The sequence below is a fragment of the Aspergillus uvarum genome (assembly GCF_003184745.1).
Source record: "Aspergillus uvarum CBS 121591 unplaced genomic scaffold BO82scaffold_51, whole genome shotgun sequence".
Taxonomy (NCBI): domain Eukaryota; kingdom Fungi; phylum Ascomycota; class Eurotiomycetes; order Eurotiales; family Aspergillaceae; genus Aspergillus; species Aspergillus uvarum.
This window is the reverse complement of record NW_020291348.1, coordinates 271,019-286,823: the sequence shown is the minus strand read 5'-3', so window position 1 is coordinate 286,823 and position 15,805 is coordinate 271,019. Positions and strand designations below refer to the sequence as shown.

Here is a 15,805-nt window from a genome sequence, read left to right as displayed (position 1 = left end):
ACTCGACAGCCTTCGATCGAGGCTTCGACAAATTCCTAGCCTAGTCTATGATCAGTGGCTGAACACGCCCCACGACTACTTTCCGACGATCCGCGCCTTGTCATTTATCCATTGGTCCCTTAGATACGCGCTACAGACTCAATCAACTCGAGTTTATCCTTTATCGATCCGCCCCTCTCTGCACCTCCCACTTCCCCTCCGCCCATATCTTCCCCCCCCCCTCCCCCCCCCCTCCCCTCCTTTCCTCTTTCACAAAAATTATGGCACTTCGCAGCTTAGCAGATGATATGAATTTGCAATTATCTGACGACGAATCTGATGATCTTTGGAACTCGCCTTCCAAGCTCGGAAATAATCGATATGCCTCCAAAGCGGTCAAGGAGGAGAGCTTGTCACCCGAACCGACAAAAGTCTCTGCCCATGATGATGGAGAGACGATTTTTGACCGCCAAGAGGCGCGTGAAGCCGCTTTGCGCAGCGAGCTAGAGAGCGTTCGTAAGATTAATCAAGTCATTGAGGGTCTCCTTGGGAGCCTCGACCGTGCCAAAGGGAACATGGATGTGAGTCTGGTGCCACTGCGTCATTGCTTAGACCTATAGTTGTTAATTGTTGACTCAATGTAGACTGTTTCACGAACGCTCGACTCCGCTTCTACTCTCCTGAATACCTGGACTCGGATTCTCTCCCAAACCGAGCACAATCAGCGTTTGATCCTCAACCCGAACTGGCAAGGTGCAGTTCAAGATGTGGCCGACTCGGAACACGAGGAACTTCTCCGGCAGCAGGCTGCCGAGAGACGCGAACGAGAGCTTCAACAACAGCGAGAAGCTGCTGCCCGCAAGGCTGCGGAAGAGGAGAGAAAGAGAGCCGCCGCGGCCAGCGCCAGAGGCACCCGCGGGTCGAGTTATGGACGAGTGCGCAGTGGCTTGGGAAGAACTTCTGGCATCTCATACTCGGGCACACGACCTGGCGCCACACGGACCACGGCGTCCTCAACCACAACGGGGAGACCACCTACGACTAGTACGACACGTAGACCGGCTAGTGGGATTGCGAGGGGCTCGGGGATTGCGCGTGGTCGCGGCCGGGGCTAAAATGGTAAATACGGCATGACGATTGTGGATGCGACATGTATAATATAAGACAAATGAAGGACGCACTCAGATATTGTGATAATTATGATACCCCTCATGAGAAGAGAACTTTCGCAAATCCAACCACCACGTGCACCTTCTCTGTAGCACATATTCATGATGTAAACAAAAGATGTCGCGGGGAACGAACATTGTTGCCTAAGGCACCGAACCGCATCACCGCCCATACTAGTTAATTGTGATCTACTGCGATAAAGCTTCCATCGCCCCGATAAGCTTGCGCGACGTTGCCTGGCTTGCAACTTGACCATGGACTCATCCTCCTCAACACCATGAATTTTGCCCCTTACCAGGACGAATCCCCCGAGGTGGAACGCGCATTCTCCCCCTCGCTGGGCGAGGCGCACCGTACGAGACCCCCCAATATCCAGTCCCCGCGCGGCTCTCCAGCCCCTGGTCTTGCATCTCCCGGCCTGCCATCCCCGAGCCACTTCGCCGGTGGTGCAGGTGCAGGTGCAGGCAATGTCAACAACACCAGCGGCCACGGAAACACGGGCTTTGGGAATGACCTCGAGGGCGGCCGGTTGAGCCTCGGCGCCTTCGACACCAGTCTCCCCATCCGCATGGACGTCGAAGCAATGCTGGCATATCTGCTTCTGCCTCCCGCCGGTGGTGTTTTTCTCCTTTTGGTGGAGCACAAGAGCGACTACGTACGGTAAGTTATATGCCAATCACGCCAGAAATCAGCCAGTCCTATACTTCAGCGTCCTAGTCCTGCTGTTAACCGGGATCTAGATTTCATGCATGGCAATCGAGCATGCTCTTCACCGTCATGTTTGTAAGTCTTTACTTGTTATTGCAACCCGCACTCCAGCCCATACGAGGAGGCCATGGGCTCACAAATTTCACCAGATCATCCACCTTATCTGCTCCGGGTCAAGTTTCCTATCCTGGCTATTGTTCGTCGGCGATCTTGCGATGATCGGGTTCTTGAGCATGCGTGCTTATCGCGACGGTAGGGCTGGCTCTCTCTCCCTTTCTCTTGTTGACCGGGTTTTGCGGTTATCACGCACGTGCTGACATCTGTTTCCTCCCCCCACAGTTGATACGCTCGATCACTTCGAGGTCCCTATCTTCGGCCGCCTGGCCAACTCCTTTGTCGATGACGAATAAAACCTAATCTTAGTTGGTGGTGAAACCTTCAGGTGTCCATCCAATGGCGCTGGATTGAAGTCGGGTCGTCGTGCCATGCATTTTCCTTATCGAATTCTCGGAGGTTTTCAGACTGAGTAGAGCTCTTTCCTTGTACAGTGTCGGGTCGAGAACATAATCCATAAGTTGCAGCGTGCATATATCTTAGCTTTCCGGGTTTTCATTTATATGCTATATATGTTTATCCTGTACGTTTATCCCGTCAGATGTATAGTTGACTGGGTTAATTTCACTCCTTAGTACTTTCCGGAGCAGGCGCAAAAACCAAGTTCAGCCTTGTCACTTGCCCTTTACATCATGGGTTCTCATCGTTAATACCCCGATGGCCAGTTCTTGGCTCGTCATGGTTACGGGCTCACTTGCGATACCGGGGCGGATTGTGCAGGTAGAAGACCCCGACCTATGATCTATGAGGCAGGGATACGAGAGAATATGTACTGTACTTCGTAGCTTGCGGAAAGCCTCCGCACCTAATCCTAGATTCAGACAAATTCATATTCGGGATAACAACATTATTTAACCGAGCCTCAAACCACAAGGAAATGAAGGACAATCGTCATCGTAACCCGACAAAGAGGTATCGCGAACTCATAAAAGGACCGACTTCCAAACGACAGGGCTCGCAAAGGACAGTAATGGTCGAGGGACAGCAAAGCAGGTAAGAGAGTGATTACATGGCTTGTGAGGCGAACGTGCTGGAAGAAGTAGAGCAAGAAGAAAAGAAGAAATTAGGCACGATCTGGTATCAATATCATGAACGCGTGAATTAGGATAGGGGTCAATGTCGGTTTGTAGGTGGATTGAAATGTTCATGAAATAACAGGGGTATGGGTCATTGCATAATTTCAGAAGATTGCTGAATTTAGATGATCTGTAGATAGTTGCTCGGCACCAATCCGGTTCGGCTTCGAGTGGTCGTGATTTCCGCTTCCCACCAGCCATCATCTTGCAGCCGGATGACGGAAAGCACGTCGCCTTTGCTGAAGCCTAATTCTTCAGGTATAGCGGCCGTGTAACTGTACATTGCTCGAGCTATAGATATGAGTGTTAAGGGGACGTTTTGCTAACAGTGCAGTGGACAAGGGAAAGTGAGAACTTACCAAAGTGTAAAATTGGTCTGCCGTCCCGACTGAACTGTCTGCCAGGGTCGGCGACAGCCATTGACCTGCTTCTCGACCGGCTGCGTACGCTGGCGTTGTCACCATAATATGACATGGGTCTGCCGCTGTCGCGCCGGGACGCATACCCATCATTGGTACCGCCGTACATGTCAGATGGGCTGGACAGTTGTAGTTCCATACCTCCAGCGCTGGAAGGACGAGCCTGTTGTCTGAACTGAGGCTGAGGCGACACTGCTCGTGGGGGTTGTCGAAATTGCGGCTGGGGTGAAACAGCTCGTGGGGGTTGTCGAAACTGTGGCTGAGGTGAAACAGCTCGCGACGCGGCTGCCGTGGGAGATTGACGATACTGAGGCTGAGGAGACACTGCTCGCGGCATATTTGTAGCCACAGAGCCGCGCCTAGAGCGGGGTGTAGCATCAACAGGGCGTTGAGGTGGTGTGGAAACGGTGGGAGACTGCGCATATCGGTTCTTCATGCTATTTGACTGGTACGAGCTCGGGCTCGGGCTCGCCGCTCGACTATACTGGCTCATGCGCGTATCCACGCGGGGAGGATTGACCTGAGGGCTGGCACTGCGCCTGGGCGCCGGGGATTTAGCACGGGGAGCTTCCTGTGTTTGACCACTGTTGCGCCTCGGAGCCTGGCTCGTGCCTCTAAGCATACTCTGGGTCTGTCCAGTATACCTTTGAGTCGTCTTTTGCATCTGAGCTGCAGTAAAAGCGGGCTGCGGTGCATCCAGACGCTTCAATGACGAATCATTATAAGCCGGAGGAGGTGTTGCGACAGAGCCGGGCGTGGCTGTTGGTGCTGCGACTGGCGGCGGAACTGGCGTAGCGATACCGTGATATCTATCGGCTGAGACTCGAGTCGCTGACTGCTTTCCTGCACCCTTCAAATCTGCTAAGGCTCGGGCAACGGGGTCTTGCTCCTCGTCTGCTTTCTTGCTCGCCTGTGCTGTCTTCTTAGTATCATTGTCTGGTGACTCCACGTCGAACACGTTGTTGCCCACATTGAGTTGGAAATTAGCTCTTGGATCAACGGGCTCGGGACTTCCAGACACCCTGCCCGAATCTGGAATGGATATAGGTTGCTGAGGCTGAGGAGCTTTGATCGGGCTTGCCTGCTTTGCTGGGGCCTCGTATGTACTGCGAGCGGGAGCCTGAGCTGGGCCGGAATGGCGATCTTTATCGTGCCGGCTCTTGCGACGGAAAGGACTATTGCTGAAGAACGCGCTTCGCTTCTTTTGAACCTGCTTATCCATGCCAGGAAGCGCGACTCCATTGATTGGCTTGGTTGGAGACTGTCTTGCGCTTGAAGGTTCTTGGCTTGACATCGAAGTCGAATTTGATACCTCACTCTGAGAGTCACGGCTTGACGGTCTGTATGCGCTGTTTGTCCCTGAGCTGCGCTCGGAGGGAGGCCCCGTCCGGCAGAACATCGTCATGCCATCCGTCGGATATGCGTTATGGGGAACAGTACCAATCTCCCCATGCTCATTAGGATCATAATTTGGCGGCAAGTATCCACCACGGCGAAGATCCAATGGAGCTGGCTGTTGCATGGGTGAAGGCTGCATTGGCTGCACTGGCTGCATTGGCAGCGGCTGCTGGATAGACTGCTGGATTGGCGGCTGGATGGGCTGCTGGATAGGCTGTTGCACTGGCTGTTGCATAGGCTGAGGAGGTGGTTGCTGTCTGGCTTGCGGTGCTGGCTTCTGTGGAGTAACCGTAGCTTCCCTGCTTGAAGGTGTCGGAGGCCGATTGATCTTAGCTGCGATCTCAGCGTCCGGATCCATATTGGAGTCATAGGCCGAAGGCTGCGGGGAGGAACTTCGGTAGGCTGGGTTGATCGTGCGCTGGAACTGGGCTACTGAGTAGCCTTCTTCCTCTGATGCCTCAGAGCTAGTGTCATCAATTCCCCCTCGGCAGAAGTTGATAAACTTTGGTGGATCAGGTATGTCCTGCCCGGTCCCTCTTTCCTTGATGAAGTTGATTATATCTTTCTCTACCTCACAGTCTTCCAGAGAAAGACGGATTTTCTCACAAGACTAGCTATAGATTAGTTGCCGAGTACTATAGCAGAATGAGGACAACCTACAGCATCATCGCTGACGCAAACCGTCGAAGCAATATTTGCGTATGTCCAAAGACTGCTTTTGGTGAAATCGAGCCGTTCTTCCTCTAGATCTTGAAATTTCTGAGATGTTGTTAGTCACGATTTGAAGAAATAAAACTTGGAGCAGCCTGTTGTTCCTTACATCACATGCAGACTTCCACTCCTTGTTCCAGCGTCCAGTTGTCTCTTCTAGTATCTTAATTGCGGCTTCGTACTCGCTGCTGCTGGATGCTAATTGAATCTGCGTCTTCTCGAGCTTGGCTTTGTTTTTGCGCTCTTCCTGACCCATAACCATGTGACCCTGCGCGAGGTAGCCTTTGATCCTCAAACAATCCTGTTCGTAGCGATCTCTCGTCTATAAGAGCTTAGCACCCAGTGAAATTTGCGCTTCATTTCAAGCATCTCAGCCTACCTTGTTGACGACATGAGTTTGCTGGATCTTGGTTTTGAGAAGGCGCTCAATACCATTCTGAATAATTTTCCTACGCTCTTTGGACCCTCCCGCAAACGCAATCAGTGGCTCCTCAAGCTCTCTTTTCATCTGTGTAGAAATGGCTGCGTGGGCTTTCGCAATAGCTTCGGTTTCACCACGGACTGTGTCAAATGAAGAACGCAGTGAGCCGATTTCAGTCGATCCAAGCGGTTTGCGGCAGAGGGCCAGAAGCTTTCGTGCATATTCGTCTTCGATCGCGGCTCGAACTGCCATTTTTATTAGGTTACGAACGCTGCTGTTGGGGTGGATCAAGTTGCGTATGACGCACTGTTATAGAACGTCTTCAGTTCGTCGCAAGACGCCTTCGCATTGTGCATCCGATCCATCATAGGCCCAACTCCGGCATCATCTTTCCCCCAAAAATTATTGGCAACTATAGGTATTAATTGGCGTTAGCCGCACCATGTCCGAATGGTTGACAGTGACAAACGTCAGGTTTCATACACGACATGGCCACCGTTGGCCCATCTGCAACCGTCCCTGGCATTGTGACAAATTAAAGTCCGGTACGACTGTTGAGCTTCGGCCAGCCTGTGCTCATCTGAGTATCGTACGAGGGAATAAGATCAAAAAATCAATTAACGGCAATCTGGGAGACCTTATGGCGAACCGCAGGCACAATCTGGAGGTGACTGTAAATCAAACGACAACGACAAAGCAAGATGCAAGATGACCCTTGGAAACCGAGAAGGGAAGACCAAATTCCAAGGAAAGAATGAGCAAGGCAGCACAGTCAGGCTGGTTCTGGTGGAGAAGGCCACAAGCTTGGCCCTGGAATGAAAGATGGTTGACGCCGTCATGTTTACAGTTCCGTGTCTCTCGGGGCAACCGGCGCCGTATCACGGGGCCAAGTCAGGCAGCTCCCCCCAGACCAGCTCATGCTCTTCATTCCTCGTGGGTTTCAAAGTATCACACTGAACGTGGATCATACACACTCGTTTGTCCCTGTGATAGTACAGTCCTGTACTATGGCTTGTCATCTGTGATTTTATCTTAAAGTGTTTCATCATGATCTTGACTTGTGGGGGCCTCTTTCGTCCCGCTGATGGGAAGAATGTGCCAATCTCATCAAGATGGCCCTGAATCTTCATGTCCCTTTGCAGATTGCCATTCAGTTCATTCTTCTCTGGCCTTTTGTCCATATCCTTGATACATATAGTCTAAGTCGTTCGACTGATGCATGCAGAGGATAGTGCTGAACCCACGTATCAATACCACCAAGGGGGCAAGCATCTGGATGTATGTAAGCCCAATACTATCAGAAGTAATCCAGGTATAGGTAGAGCATCAGTTCTTTCTCGATCCGTCCCTCCCCTCGAGTTGCACATTTTGCTGCATGCATCGATCCCATCGCATTGCTCAGCTTGGCAGCAGCGCTGACTCATCCGTCTCCAAAGCATCCGCATTAGTCCAATGTGCCCCGGCCCCGGAAGCTCACGTGCCCGACGGAGTTACTTCCCCCTTCCCCCTCACATCATCCGTCACTGGTGCCTCAGGTACCTACTCCGTAGAGTAAACTGTACTTCCCTGCATGAGCAGAACACAAAGACCAGGTCCTCGTCACTGCGAGAGGTACTCACTAGGAGTGTGGCTGCCTTAACCATACTACTCATAGTAAACTTCCGTAGCTCGCCCACGCCATTCTACACCTACGGTCCGGTCCTCGGAATTCCTCCCTCATTTACCAACAGCAGAGCCGCCCAGGTTTGCCGCCTAAGGCAGACTAGTGTCGACTCCTCAGGCAGCTCCACCTGCCCCGTCCACTCGACCTCGCTTTCTGCTGCCCGTCATTCACACCCATCCCGAACTTCCCATCCACTTGTGCCACGAAGCAACGTCCTTCTCATTGTCATCGGTCTTCGCTTTGCCGCTGCCAGAATCCGTCAATTTGTTGCACATCTACGATTTTGCTCTCACTTGAGTTGATTCCCATTGTCTATTTGTGATCACGAATAATAAAAATTTGTCGCTCGCCTTCAGATCAAATGATCGCGTCTCCTAGATGACCTTCCCTCCCCCTCCTCCTTCCTCCCAATCGTCGATTGCTTCTGGCACCGATAAGTCATCTTCGACAAGACCGGCAAGGTCACAACAGCAAGCTGCTTGGGGTCCTACCGTGTCCCAGTCTAGTGTTCGGCGTGGGTTGACTCCGCTTGCGACCAACAACCTCGCATCATCCTCGATTCTCCCCTCAGCCTCTCGCGGGCCACCACAGTCCAGTAGCCCTGGTCCCGGTGGTTCAACCTCATCCCCTCTCACTACCTCTTTTTCCGCCGTCTTGAGTTCCGCTAGGGGTCTTCCCGTTGGCCGTAACGCGCCCTCGCCAGCCTCCACGCCGGCACCTTTTACCTCCTTCCAATCTGGCTCACAACAGCACCAGCAATCCGGACAAACTCTCTCCTCGCCCAAATTTAGAGCTCATACCCCCTCTTCAGGGTCACATCTGGCTTCCGCAGCGGGTTCTGTTGCGGGTGGAGGAGGCTCCGGGGGAGGCGGAGGTGGGACGGGATCTTCCAGAGGCGCCACCTTCTCTCCGTTGTTGGCTGGTACAACCGTGAACTCGCCTACAGGATTTCCATCCGACAAACCAGGATCAGCAGCTTCGGGCGCTGCAGCCCACGCAAGCCAGTCGTCGCTTACTAAGATATCTATTGCCCAAGTTTTCCTCCTCCTGGATTCTATCACAGAGAAAGAGGGTAGAGAGAAGTGGGAAACAAAAGCCGCACAGATCCATAAGGTAACATCCTCATTTCTTTGGCGCTTTTGATCATTCATAGAGTACCATGGTACTGACTGGTTTGTTTAGCTCGTAGAGTCTAACGGCATGGAGGTCTTTTCGAAATACTTTCGACGCTTGCTCACAGGCAATGCCCCGCAGATATTTCCCGGGGTAAACAAGTCTGTGGAAAATGCCGGCAATTACCCACTGTTGGTGCAGGAGATGGAGAAGGTCCCTCAGGACATAGAGCAAGCGCAGAAGATCGCAGAGACAGTGGATACCTCAGAAGGCGATATCTTTCGTGACTTTGACCTTTCGACGTTCTTGGATCATTTCAAGCTTGATCCACTTGTGAAAGTATCCTTAGCCCTGGCATTCAAAACCGCAAACAAGTCAGATCTACGCGCGAAAGGTAAGTAGCTATTGGACCGTATGCGGAATCACATGGCTAATCGGTCGGTCTATGCAGCTGATGCGATCCTCTCCAACTCCGTGAATCCTTTCTTACAAAGCCTCGCAAACCCTGCCAAGGAATACAAGAATTCCTTCATTGCAATGACCATCGAGCGCTTTATATTGTATCCGCCCAGGAACTTCACCGACGACGTGAAAGGGAAATTGGTATATGCTGCCAACCTACGATACCGGAATGTGCAGAAAGACGTGCCCTTTGAGGTCGCATCCTCCCTACAAATGTTCAATTTCCTCAGTCCAAAATTCACGCTTGTCCGCCAGCTCCATTCGAAGGGACCGCGGGCAACCTCGAGCCTAGAGGCTGTAACTGAAACGATCAATGCAGCGGGCTCTGATTGCTGGAACGAAGACCATGTAGCTAGCGCTCTTCTTTTCCTGGTGCTCTCACAATATTGGCGCGAATTCGCGTTGGAGACATTTTTGAGCGCGGTTCGATCACACTATGGCGAAAAGCAGATCAATTGGCCGCTTGTATTCCGCAACTTCGACCGCGAGGGCCTTAGGCTTGAGACTCAGCAGTTCACGAAGCTATTCGCTGTCCTGCTAACCGTGGCTGCGGAGGATTCATCCCTGGACGTGCAGAAACTGTGGGGTGGAGACTGGGAACACCGCGATACCCAGATGTCGTTCCTGACGGCGTTTGTATCCTCCCGGGTAGATGTCTCACAGATTCCGAACCTACGCGCCACTTTCCCCGAAGACTTCTTCGCTGATGGCTCCGAGCTTGTTCGCTTGCAGGGAGAACGCGCGGCAAAGTCACCGCTTCGGTCTCTGGACGCCATGAGAGCCATCTTTGACCTGGCATTGTTCTCTAATGCTGCATGGTCTGCTACTGAGAGTCAGCTGCTGATCAAAGCCGTTGTCCAGTTTGACTTACCGGTCTTTTTATGCTCCGCGCTCTCTCTCCCCCAGCCCTGGACTAGTGTTCAGCAAAACTTCGTCCTTCGCACCCTGATTGTCTTCGTTCTCAAGCAAGAGGAAGGCTATAATCTCGCACTCCATGGTGCATGGCAGCAGGATCGTCAGTGGGTTGCCGAGCAGCTCTTCACCACTTTCACTCAGGATCCGACCTCCACTGCAGCCATCTACGAACAGGCTGTGGAATTCAACTGGCTGGAGTATCTCCTCGGCTACACGAATGGTCTCGCCATGGACCTTGCTTGTTATGCTCATCGCAAGGGTCCATTCGATTTGGAACAATGGGTTCGCAATGCTGCTCAAAAAGGTCCTATGGATATGGGTGGCCTTCTGTCCAAATTCCTGCGGATCAAGGCGGAGGATGAACTCCATGTGCAGAGAAAGGAACAGGTTGCTCCACAAATGGTTAGCCTTTCAGTAAAGACTGTCTACACTTTACTATCGGTGCTCGAGGAATACGTTGGTGATCGTGAGAATCTCACCCCCGTGCAACGGATTTGCATTCAAACTTATCCCAGACTCATCAACTATGGAGAGGGATTCGATGACATCATCGACGCCAACGGCGAACACGGGAATTCCTTACCCGAGGCTGTTGACAAACAAATGCAGGAGCTTTTCGGAAAGATGTATCATGAGGAACTGTCTTTAAGAGAAATTCTTGAATTAATGAGGCGGTACAAGTCGTCCCGGGAGCCAGCCGAGCAAGATCTGTTCGCCTGCATGGTTCATGGATTGATTGACGAATACCACTGCTATCATGAATATCCCTTGGAGGCATTGACCAAAACGGCGGTTATGTTTGGTGGTATCATCAATTTCCGACTGGTTGACGGTATCACGCTGAAGGTCGGACTGGGCATGATTTTGGAGGCTGTGCGTGAGCATGAGGTTCATGATCCCATGTATAAATTCGGTGTTGAGGCGATTGAGCAATTGATTAACCGTCTCCCCGAATGGGCTGGCTTCTGCCACCTTCTTCTACAGATACCCAGTTTGCAAGGCACCACGATCTTCCAGAAGGCCGAAGAAGTTCTGCGTGAACAAGGAAGCCAAGTTCGAGATGATGGTGGGAGAGTCGAGTCTGTTGCTGGACCTTCCATGAATGGTAACCTCGAGGAAACCGTAACATCTGACGGAGCTGCCCGCAAGTTCGTTTCCGTGCATGTGGATTCTCCTCTCCGACCAGAAGTCTACTCGGATCCAGACGAGGACATACAGGACAAGATCCTCTTTGTTTTGAACAATGTTTCCGAGCAGAACATAGATGAAAAGCTTCGTGACCTTACTGATGTTCTTCGTGACCAGCATCATCAGTGGTTCGCTGCTTATCTCGTGGAGGAACGGGCCAAGTTGCAGCCTAATTTCCAGCAACTATACCTGGATCTTCTTGATCGCATCGACGACAGGATGCTGTGGGCTGAGGTTCTGCGAGAGACTTACGTCAGCGTATCCAGACTGTTGAACTCTGAGGCCACAATGAATTCATCCACTGACCGAGGGCACCTTAAGAACTTGGGTGCATGGCTTGGTTCTCTGACAATAGCGAAAGACAAGCCTATCAAGCATAAGAATGTTTATTTCAAGGGGCTTCTCCTAGAAGGGTTCGATAGCCAGCGTTTGACGATTGCGATTCCGTTCACTTGCAAAGTGCTTGTTCAAGCCACCAAGTCTACGGTCTTCAACCCCCCCAATCCTTGGCTAATGGACATCCTTGCTTTGTTGATGGAGCTGTACCATTTTGCTGAGCTGAAATTGAATCTGAAGTTCGAGATTGAAGTCCTATGCAAGGACCTTGATCTTCATCACAAGAACATCGAGCCATCCGTCATCATCCGCGATCGTTCCGCTCATATCGAGGACGCGTTGTCTACAGCTAACATTCCTGATGGACTAGAAGCGTTCGAGGACATGGCTCTCAGTACCCTCAATCAAGGCATTCGCCACGAGAGACTTTCTCCTGCTGCCATCATGTCGACACTCCCGAGCTTGGACAAGATTCTTGTCCTTCCATCGACAGCTAGCAGCATGATCGATGTGAATGTTCTTCGTCAAATTGTCCATAGCGCTGTTGAACGTGCTATTGCAGAAATCATCACACCTGTGGTAGAACGCTCCGTCACCATCGCGTCAATTTCTACCGTTCAACTAGTGTCCAAGGACTTTGCCATGGAGCCCGACGAGGAAAGAGTGCGACATGCAGCAGGAATCATGGTCAGGCAACTTGCCGGTAGCTTGGCTCTGGTAACCTGCAAGGAGCCGCTCAAGGTCAGCATGACAAACTACATTCGGATGATCCAGCAAGAATACTCCGAGCAGCCAATGCCCGAGGGTCTAATTCTTATGTGCGTTAATGATAACCTCGACGCCGCGTGCGGCATTGTCGAAAAGGCTGCCGAGGAAAAATCTCTGCCGGAGATTGAGAAGGTCATTGAACCTCAATTGGAGGCTCGCCGCCGTCACAGGGCTGCCCGTCCCAATGAGCCATTTATTGACCCTTCTATGAACCGCTGGGGCCTCTTTATCCCTGAGCCTTACCGGCAAGGCGCTGGTGGCCTCAACAAAGAGCAGCTGGCCATCTACGAGGAATTTGCCCGACAAGCACGCGGACCTGCTGCTGCTCATGTGCAAAATGTCTCTACCGACTCTGGTCGGCAGCTTCCGGACGTCCTTCAAGAACCATACTCTCCCATCCCCAACTTATCTACCCCTGCTGAACAACCCGCTGTACCGCACAGGACTCCTCAGGCACAACAAGACGCTCGCTTGCAGCAGTCCGGTCTTGTTGGCGCGCAATCTCAGCTTAACGGCTTCCTCGAGGCTCAAAGCCCTCGTGAGAAGGTTGAGGCTATCGTGTCTGAAATTCAGCAGGCTGCTCGAAATGCTCCGGAGGAGCGCGTCAAAGATCTTGGCAGAGATAGCACTGTTTTGCAGGAATACAACCAGGCACTCCGTACTATCCTCGCTTCGCCCAACGGAGAAGAGCTGGCCAGACTGACATGTCTGCGAATTTGCACCAGCCTGTATGCACAGACTCCAAGCACATTGGAGATTGAGGTTCTTGTCCATTTACTTGCGAAGCTGTGTGACATGTCGACTCTGGTTGCACGTTACACCTGGGCAGTCCTCTCTGAGGTCGATGATGAGCATATGTTCCACGTTCCGGTCACCGTTGCTCTCATCGATGCGGGTCTTCTGGACATCCGTCGTGTCGATATGATCCTGACGCGGCTTATCCTCGAGAAGAGAATCCCTGCTCTGGAGGTTCTCTCCAACCTGATGGACCGCGTTCTTTTCAGCGAAGAACCTTCCGCCTTGAGATCTGACTTCTCCGGCAGTTTGGAAGCCATGAGCCAGTGGCTTGCAGAAGACTCCAACCTTTCAGTAGCAAATGAGATCATTCGCAAGCTGCGTGAGTCCGGCATTCCTGAAGTTGTCAATCCTCTTCTCAGTGACAAAGCGAGATCCAAACGAGATCAGATGGAGTACATCTTCAGTGAATGGATTGGCATCTACAAGGCTCCTGGCGCAATCGACCGCACCTATTATTCGTTCCTGAAGGACTTGCATCAAAGACAAGTTATGGATAATCAAGAAGATTCTGCTTTGTTCTTCCGTCTGAGCATTGACATCTCGGTAGCAATGTTTGACCATGAGTCACAAAACCCCAGTGGTAGTCTCGATGAAGCATTCCTCTACATTGACGCTCTAGGCAAGCTTGTTGTCTTGCTCGTCAAGTTCCAGGGAGAGTCTGCAGGTGCCGCAAAGACGAGCAAGTCTGCCTACTTCAATTCGATCCTATCGCTTCTCGTGCTTGTGTTGAATCATCATTATGTTATGCGAGGTGAGGCATTTAACCAGCGCGTTTTCTTCAGGCTGTTCTCCAGCATCCTCTGCGAATACTCCATGAACGGACTCCAGCATAGCGACCAGCACCAGGAAATGATGTTTGCTCTGGCCAACAAATTCCTCTCCCTCCAGCCTAAATACTGCCCCGCTTTCGTCTACGGATGGCTTTCTCTCGTCTCTCACAGATTCTTCATGTCTGGTATGCTGAATATGCCGGAACGGGCAGGCTGGGGACCCTACTGTGAGATTATGCAGGCTCTCCTTTCTTACATTGGCGAGCAGCTTAAGCCGGCAACCATTTCCTATGTGGCCAAGGATTTGTATAAGGGTGTCCTTCGAATCCTGCTCATCTTGCACCATGATTTCCCCGAGTTTGTGGCGGAGAATCATTTCCAATTCTGCAACGTCATTCCTACTCATTGTGCTCAACTTCGCAATCTTGTTCTCAGCGCCTATCCCTCCTCGTTCCATAAACTTCCGGATCCGTTCAGAGAAGGTCTCAAGGTGGAACGTTTGGAGGAAATGCGGGAGGCTCCAAGAATTGCAGGCGATATCGCTGCCCCGCTGCACCATGCGAATATCAAGAGTGTCGTTGATAGCGCTCTCCAGAACACCACTGTATCTGAAGCATCTATCCAACAAATTAACGATGCAGTTTACAACCCTCTGACCAAAGAATCCGGTCTCTTCTATGACCCAATCAACGTCAACGTGGTGCTGCTGAACGCGCTCGTCCTCTACATTGGGCAGAACGCTGTATCTGTGAACATCTCCCAGGGCAACACTCGGGCGGCATTTGAGAACTCCGCTCATGCGTCTCTCTTGGAGAGCCTTGCGAAGGCTTTGCGTCCGGAAGCACGGTACTACCTGCTGAGTGCGATGGCCAATCAGCTGAGGTACCCCAACAGCCACACTTACTTCTTCAGCTTCGCTATCCTCCGTCTCTTTGGTGCCGATAATTCCGAGCAGGATGAATCCGACATTCGCCAACAGATCATCCGTGTTCTTCTTGAGCGACTTATTGTCCATCGTCCTCATCCTTGGGGACTGATCATCACTCTCCAGGAGCTGCTTCAGAACCGAAGCTACACCTTCTTCCGCCTTCCTTTCATTCAGGCTGCGCCTGAGGTAAGTTCATTCGTCTGCTTCCAAGTATGTGGCATTGTCGCTAATCATGCTTTCCAGATCGGTCGTCTCTTTGATGCTCTGTTGCAGCACATTCAACAGCAGAGCCCGCGGGCGATGGCCTAAACATTCACGGAGATATTCTCTCGATTACTTTCTCATATTATATTAACATGACGTATTCTCTCATGCCTCGATGTCTTGCATTTGCCGAAACGACTTTCTGTCATGGTGTTTTGTCTATGCCGCTCACGACATGTAGCGCTAAAATACGGATCTTTCCTGGGGTGTATGATTTGAAAGGGTTTCTTTATCTGGTGGCTTGCTTGTTCTAATTTATTTGCTTTTTCGGTTGGGTTCTGGGAGAGGTTGCATTTCTAGGACTTGTAAACATGTTTCAACGCTATATGGTACTTACATTATTTTCCCTTTTCTGCCTCTATCCTTCTCTTCTGTGTTGTCTACCTTATTTTGGTGATGCTCTTTTTTATGACTACTTTCACAGTGGTCTGTAACAATACGCGAAGTTATAAACTATGATCCTCTGAGTTATTGTGTGCATGCTTGTTTGTAACCATTGCTCTAATGCCTTGTGCAGCTCGTAGCCGCTGCATTAGCTTTTTAATTTGTTGGTTGCTTGTATGTTTACGTTTACGACGGTAGAATTATTGTGATGTAGCTTGTC

The 15,805-nt window shown here is 51.4% G+C and overlaps 4 protein-coding genes across 4 annotated transcripts; 3 read left to right on the top strand and 1 right to left on the bottom strand.

Moving 5' to 3' along the window:
* The first annotated feature begins 228 nt into the window (after positions 1 to 228).
* BO82DRAFT_356965 (DASH complex subunit DUO1) lies at positions 229 to 1,178 on the top strand. Its single transcript, XM_025635879.1, has 2 exons — positions 229 to 560; positions 624 to 1,178. Exons 1-2 carry the CDS (start codon positions 288 to 290, stop codon positions 1,092 to 1,094), a joined length of 744 nt encoding a protein of 247 aa, XP_025489171.1. The 5' UTR covers positions 229 to 287; the 3' UTR covers positions 1,095 to 1,178.
* A 192-nt stretch (positions 1,179 to 1,370) lies between these two features.
* Positions 1,371 to 2,496, top strand: BO82DRAFT_356964 (DUF4870 domain-containing protein). Its single transcript, XM_025635878.1, has 4 exons — positions 1,371 to 1,809; positions 1,890 to 1,932; positions 2,007 to 2,109; positions 2,197 to 2,496. Exons 1-4 carry the CDS (start codon positions 1,427 to 1,429, stop codon positions 2,265 to 2,267), a joined length of 600 nt encoding a protein of 199 aa, XP_025489170.1. The 5' UTR covers positions 1,371 to 1,426; the 3' UTR covers positions 2,268 to 2,496.
* Positions 2,497 to 2,781: 285 nt separating this feature from the next.
* BO82DRAFT_434643 (formin-binding protein HOF1) lies at positions 2,782 to 6,755 on the bottom strand. The gene is made up of 7 exons (XM_025640956.1): positions 6,480 to 6,755; positions 6,304 to 6,408; positions 5,955 to 6,241; positions 5,685 to 5,897; positions 5,525 to 5,623; positions 3,407 to 5,474; positions 2,782 to 3,338 (listed from the first exon to the last, which is right to left on the bottom strand). Exons 1-7 carry the CDS (start codon positions 6,520 to 6,522, stop codon positions 3,169 to 3,171), a joined length of 2,985 nt encoding a protein of 994 aa, XP_025489169.1. The 5' UTR covers positions 6,523 to 6,755; the 3' UTR covers positions 2,782 to 3,168.
* A 1,097-nt stretch (positions 6,756 to 7,852) lies between these two features.
* BO82DRAFT_434642 (CCR4-NOT core subunit CDC39) lies at positions 7,853 to 15,666 on the top strand. The gene is made up of 4 exons (XM_025640955.1): positions 7,853 to 8,772; positions 8,842 to 9,166; positions 9,224 to 15,123; positions 15,181 to 15,666. The coding sequence occupies exons 1-4, from the start codon at positions 8,038 to 8,040 to the stop codon at positions 15,244 to 15,246; spliced, it is 7,026 nt and encodes a 2,341-aa protein (XP_025489168.1). The 5' UTR covers positions 7,853 to 8,037; the 3' UTR covers positions 15,247 to 15,666.
* Positions 15,667 to 15,805: the final 139 nt, after the last annotated feature.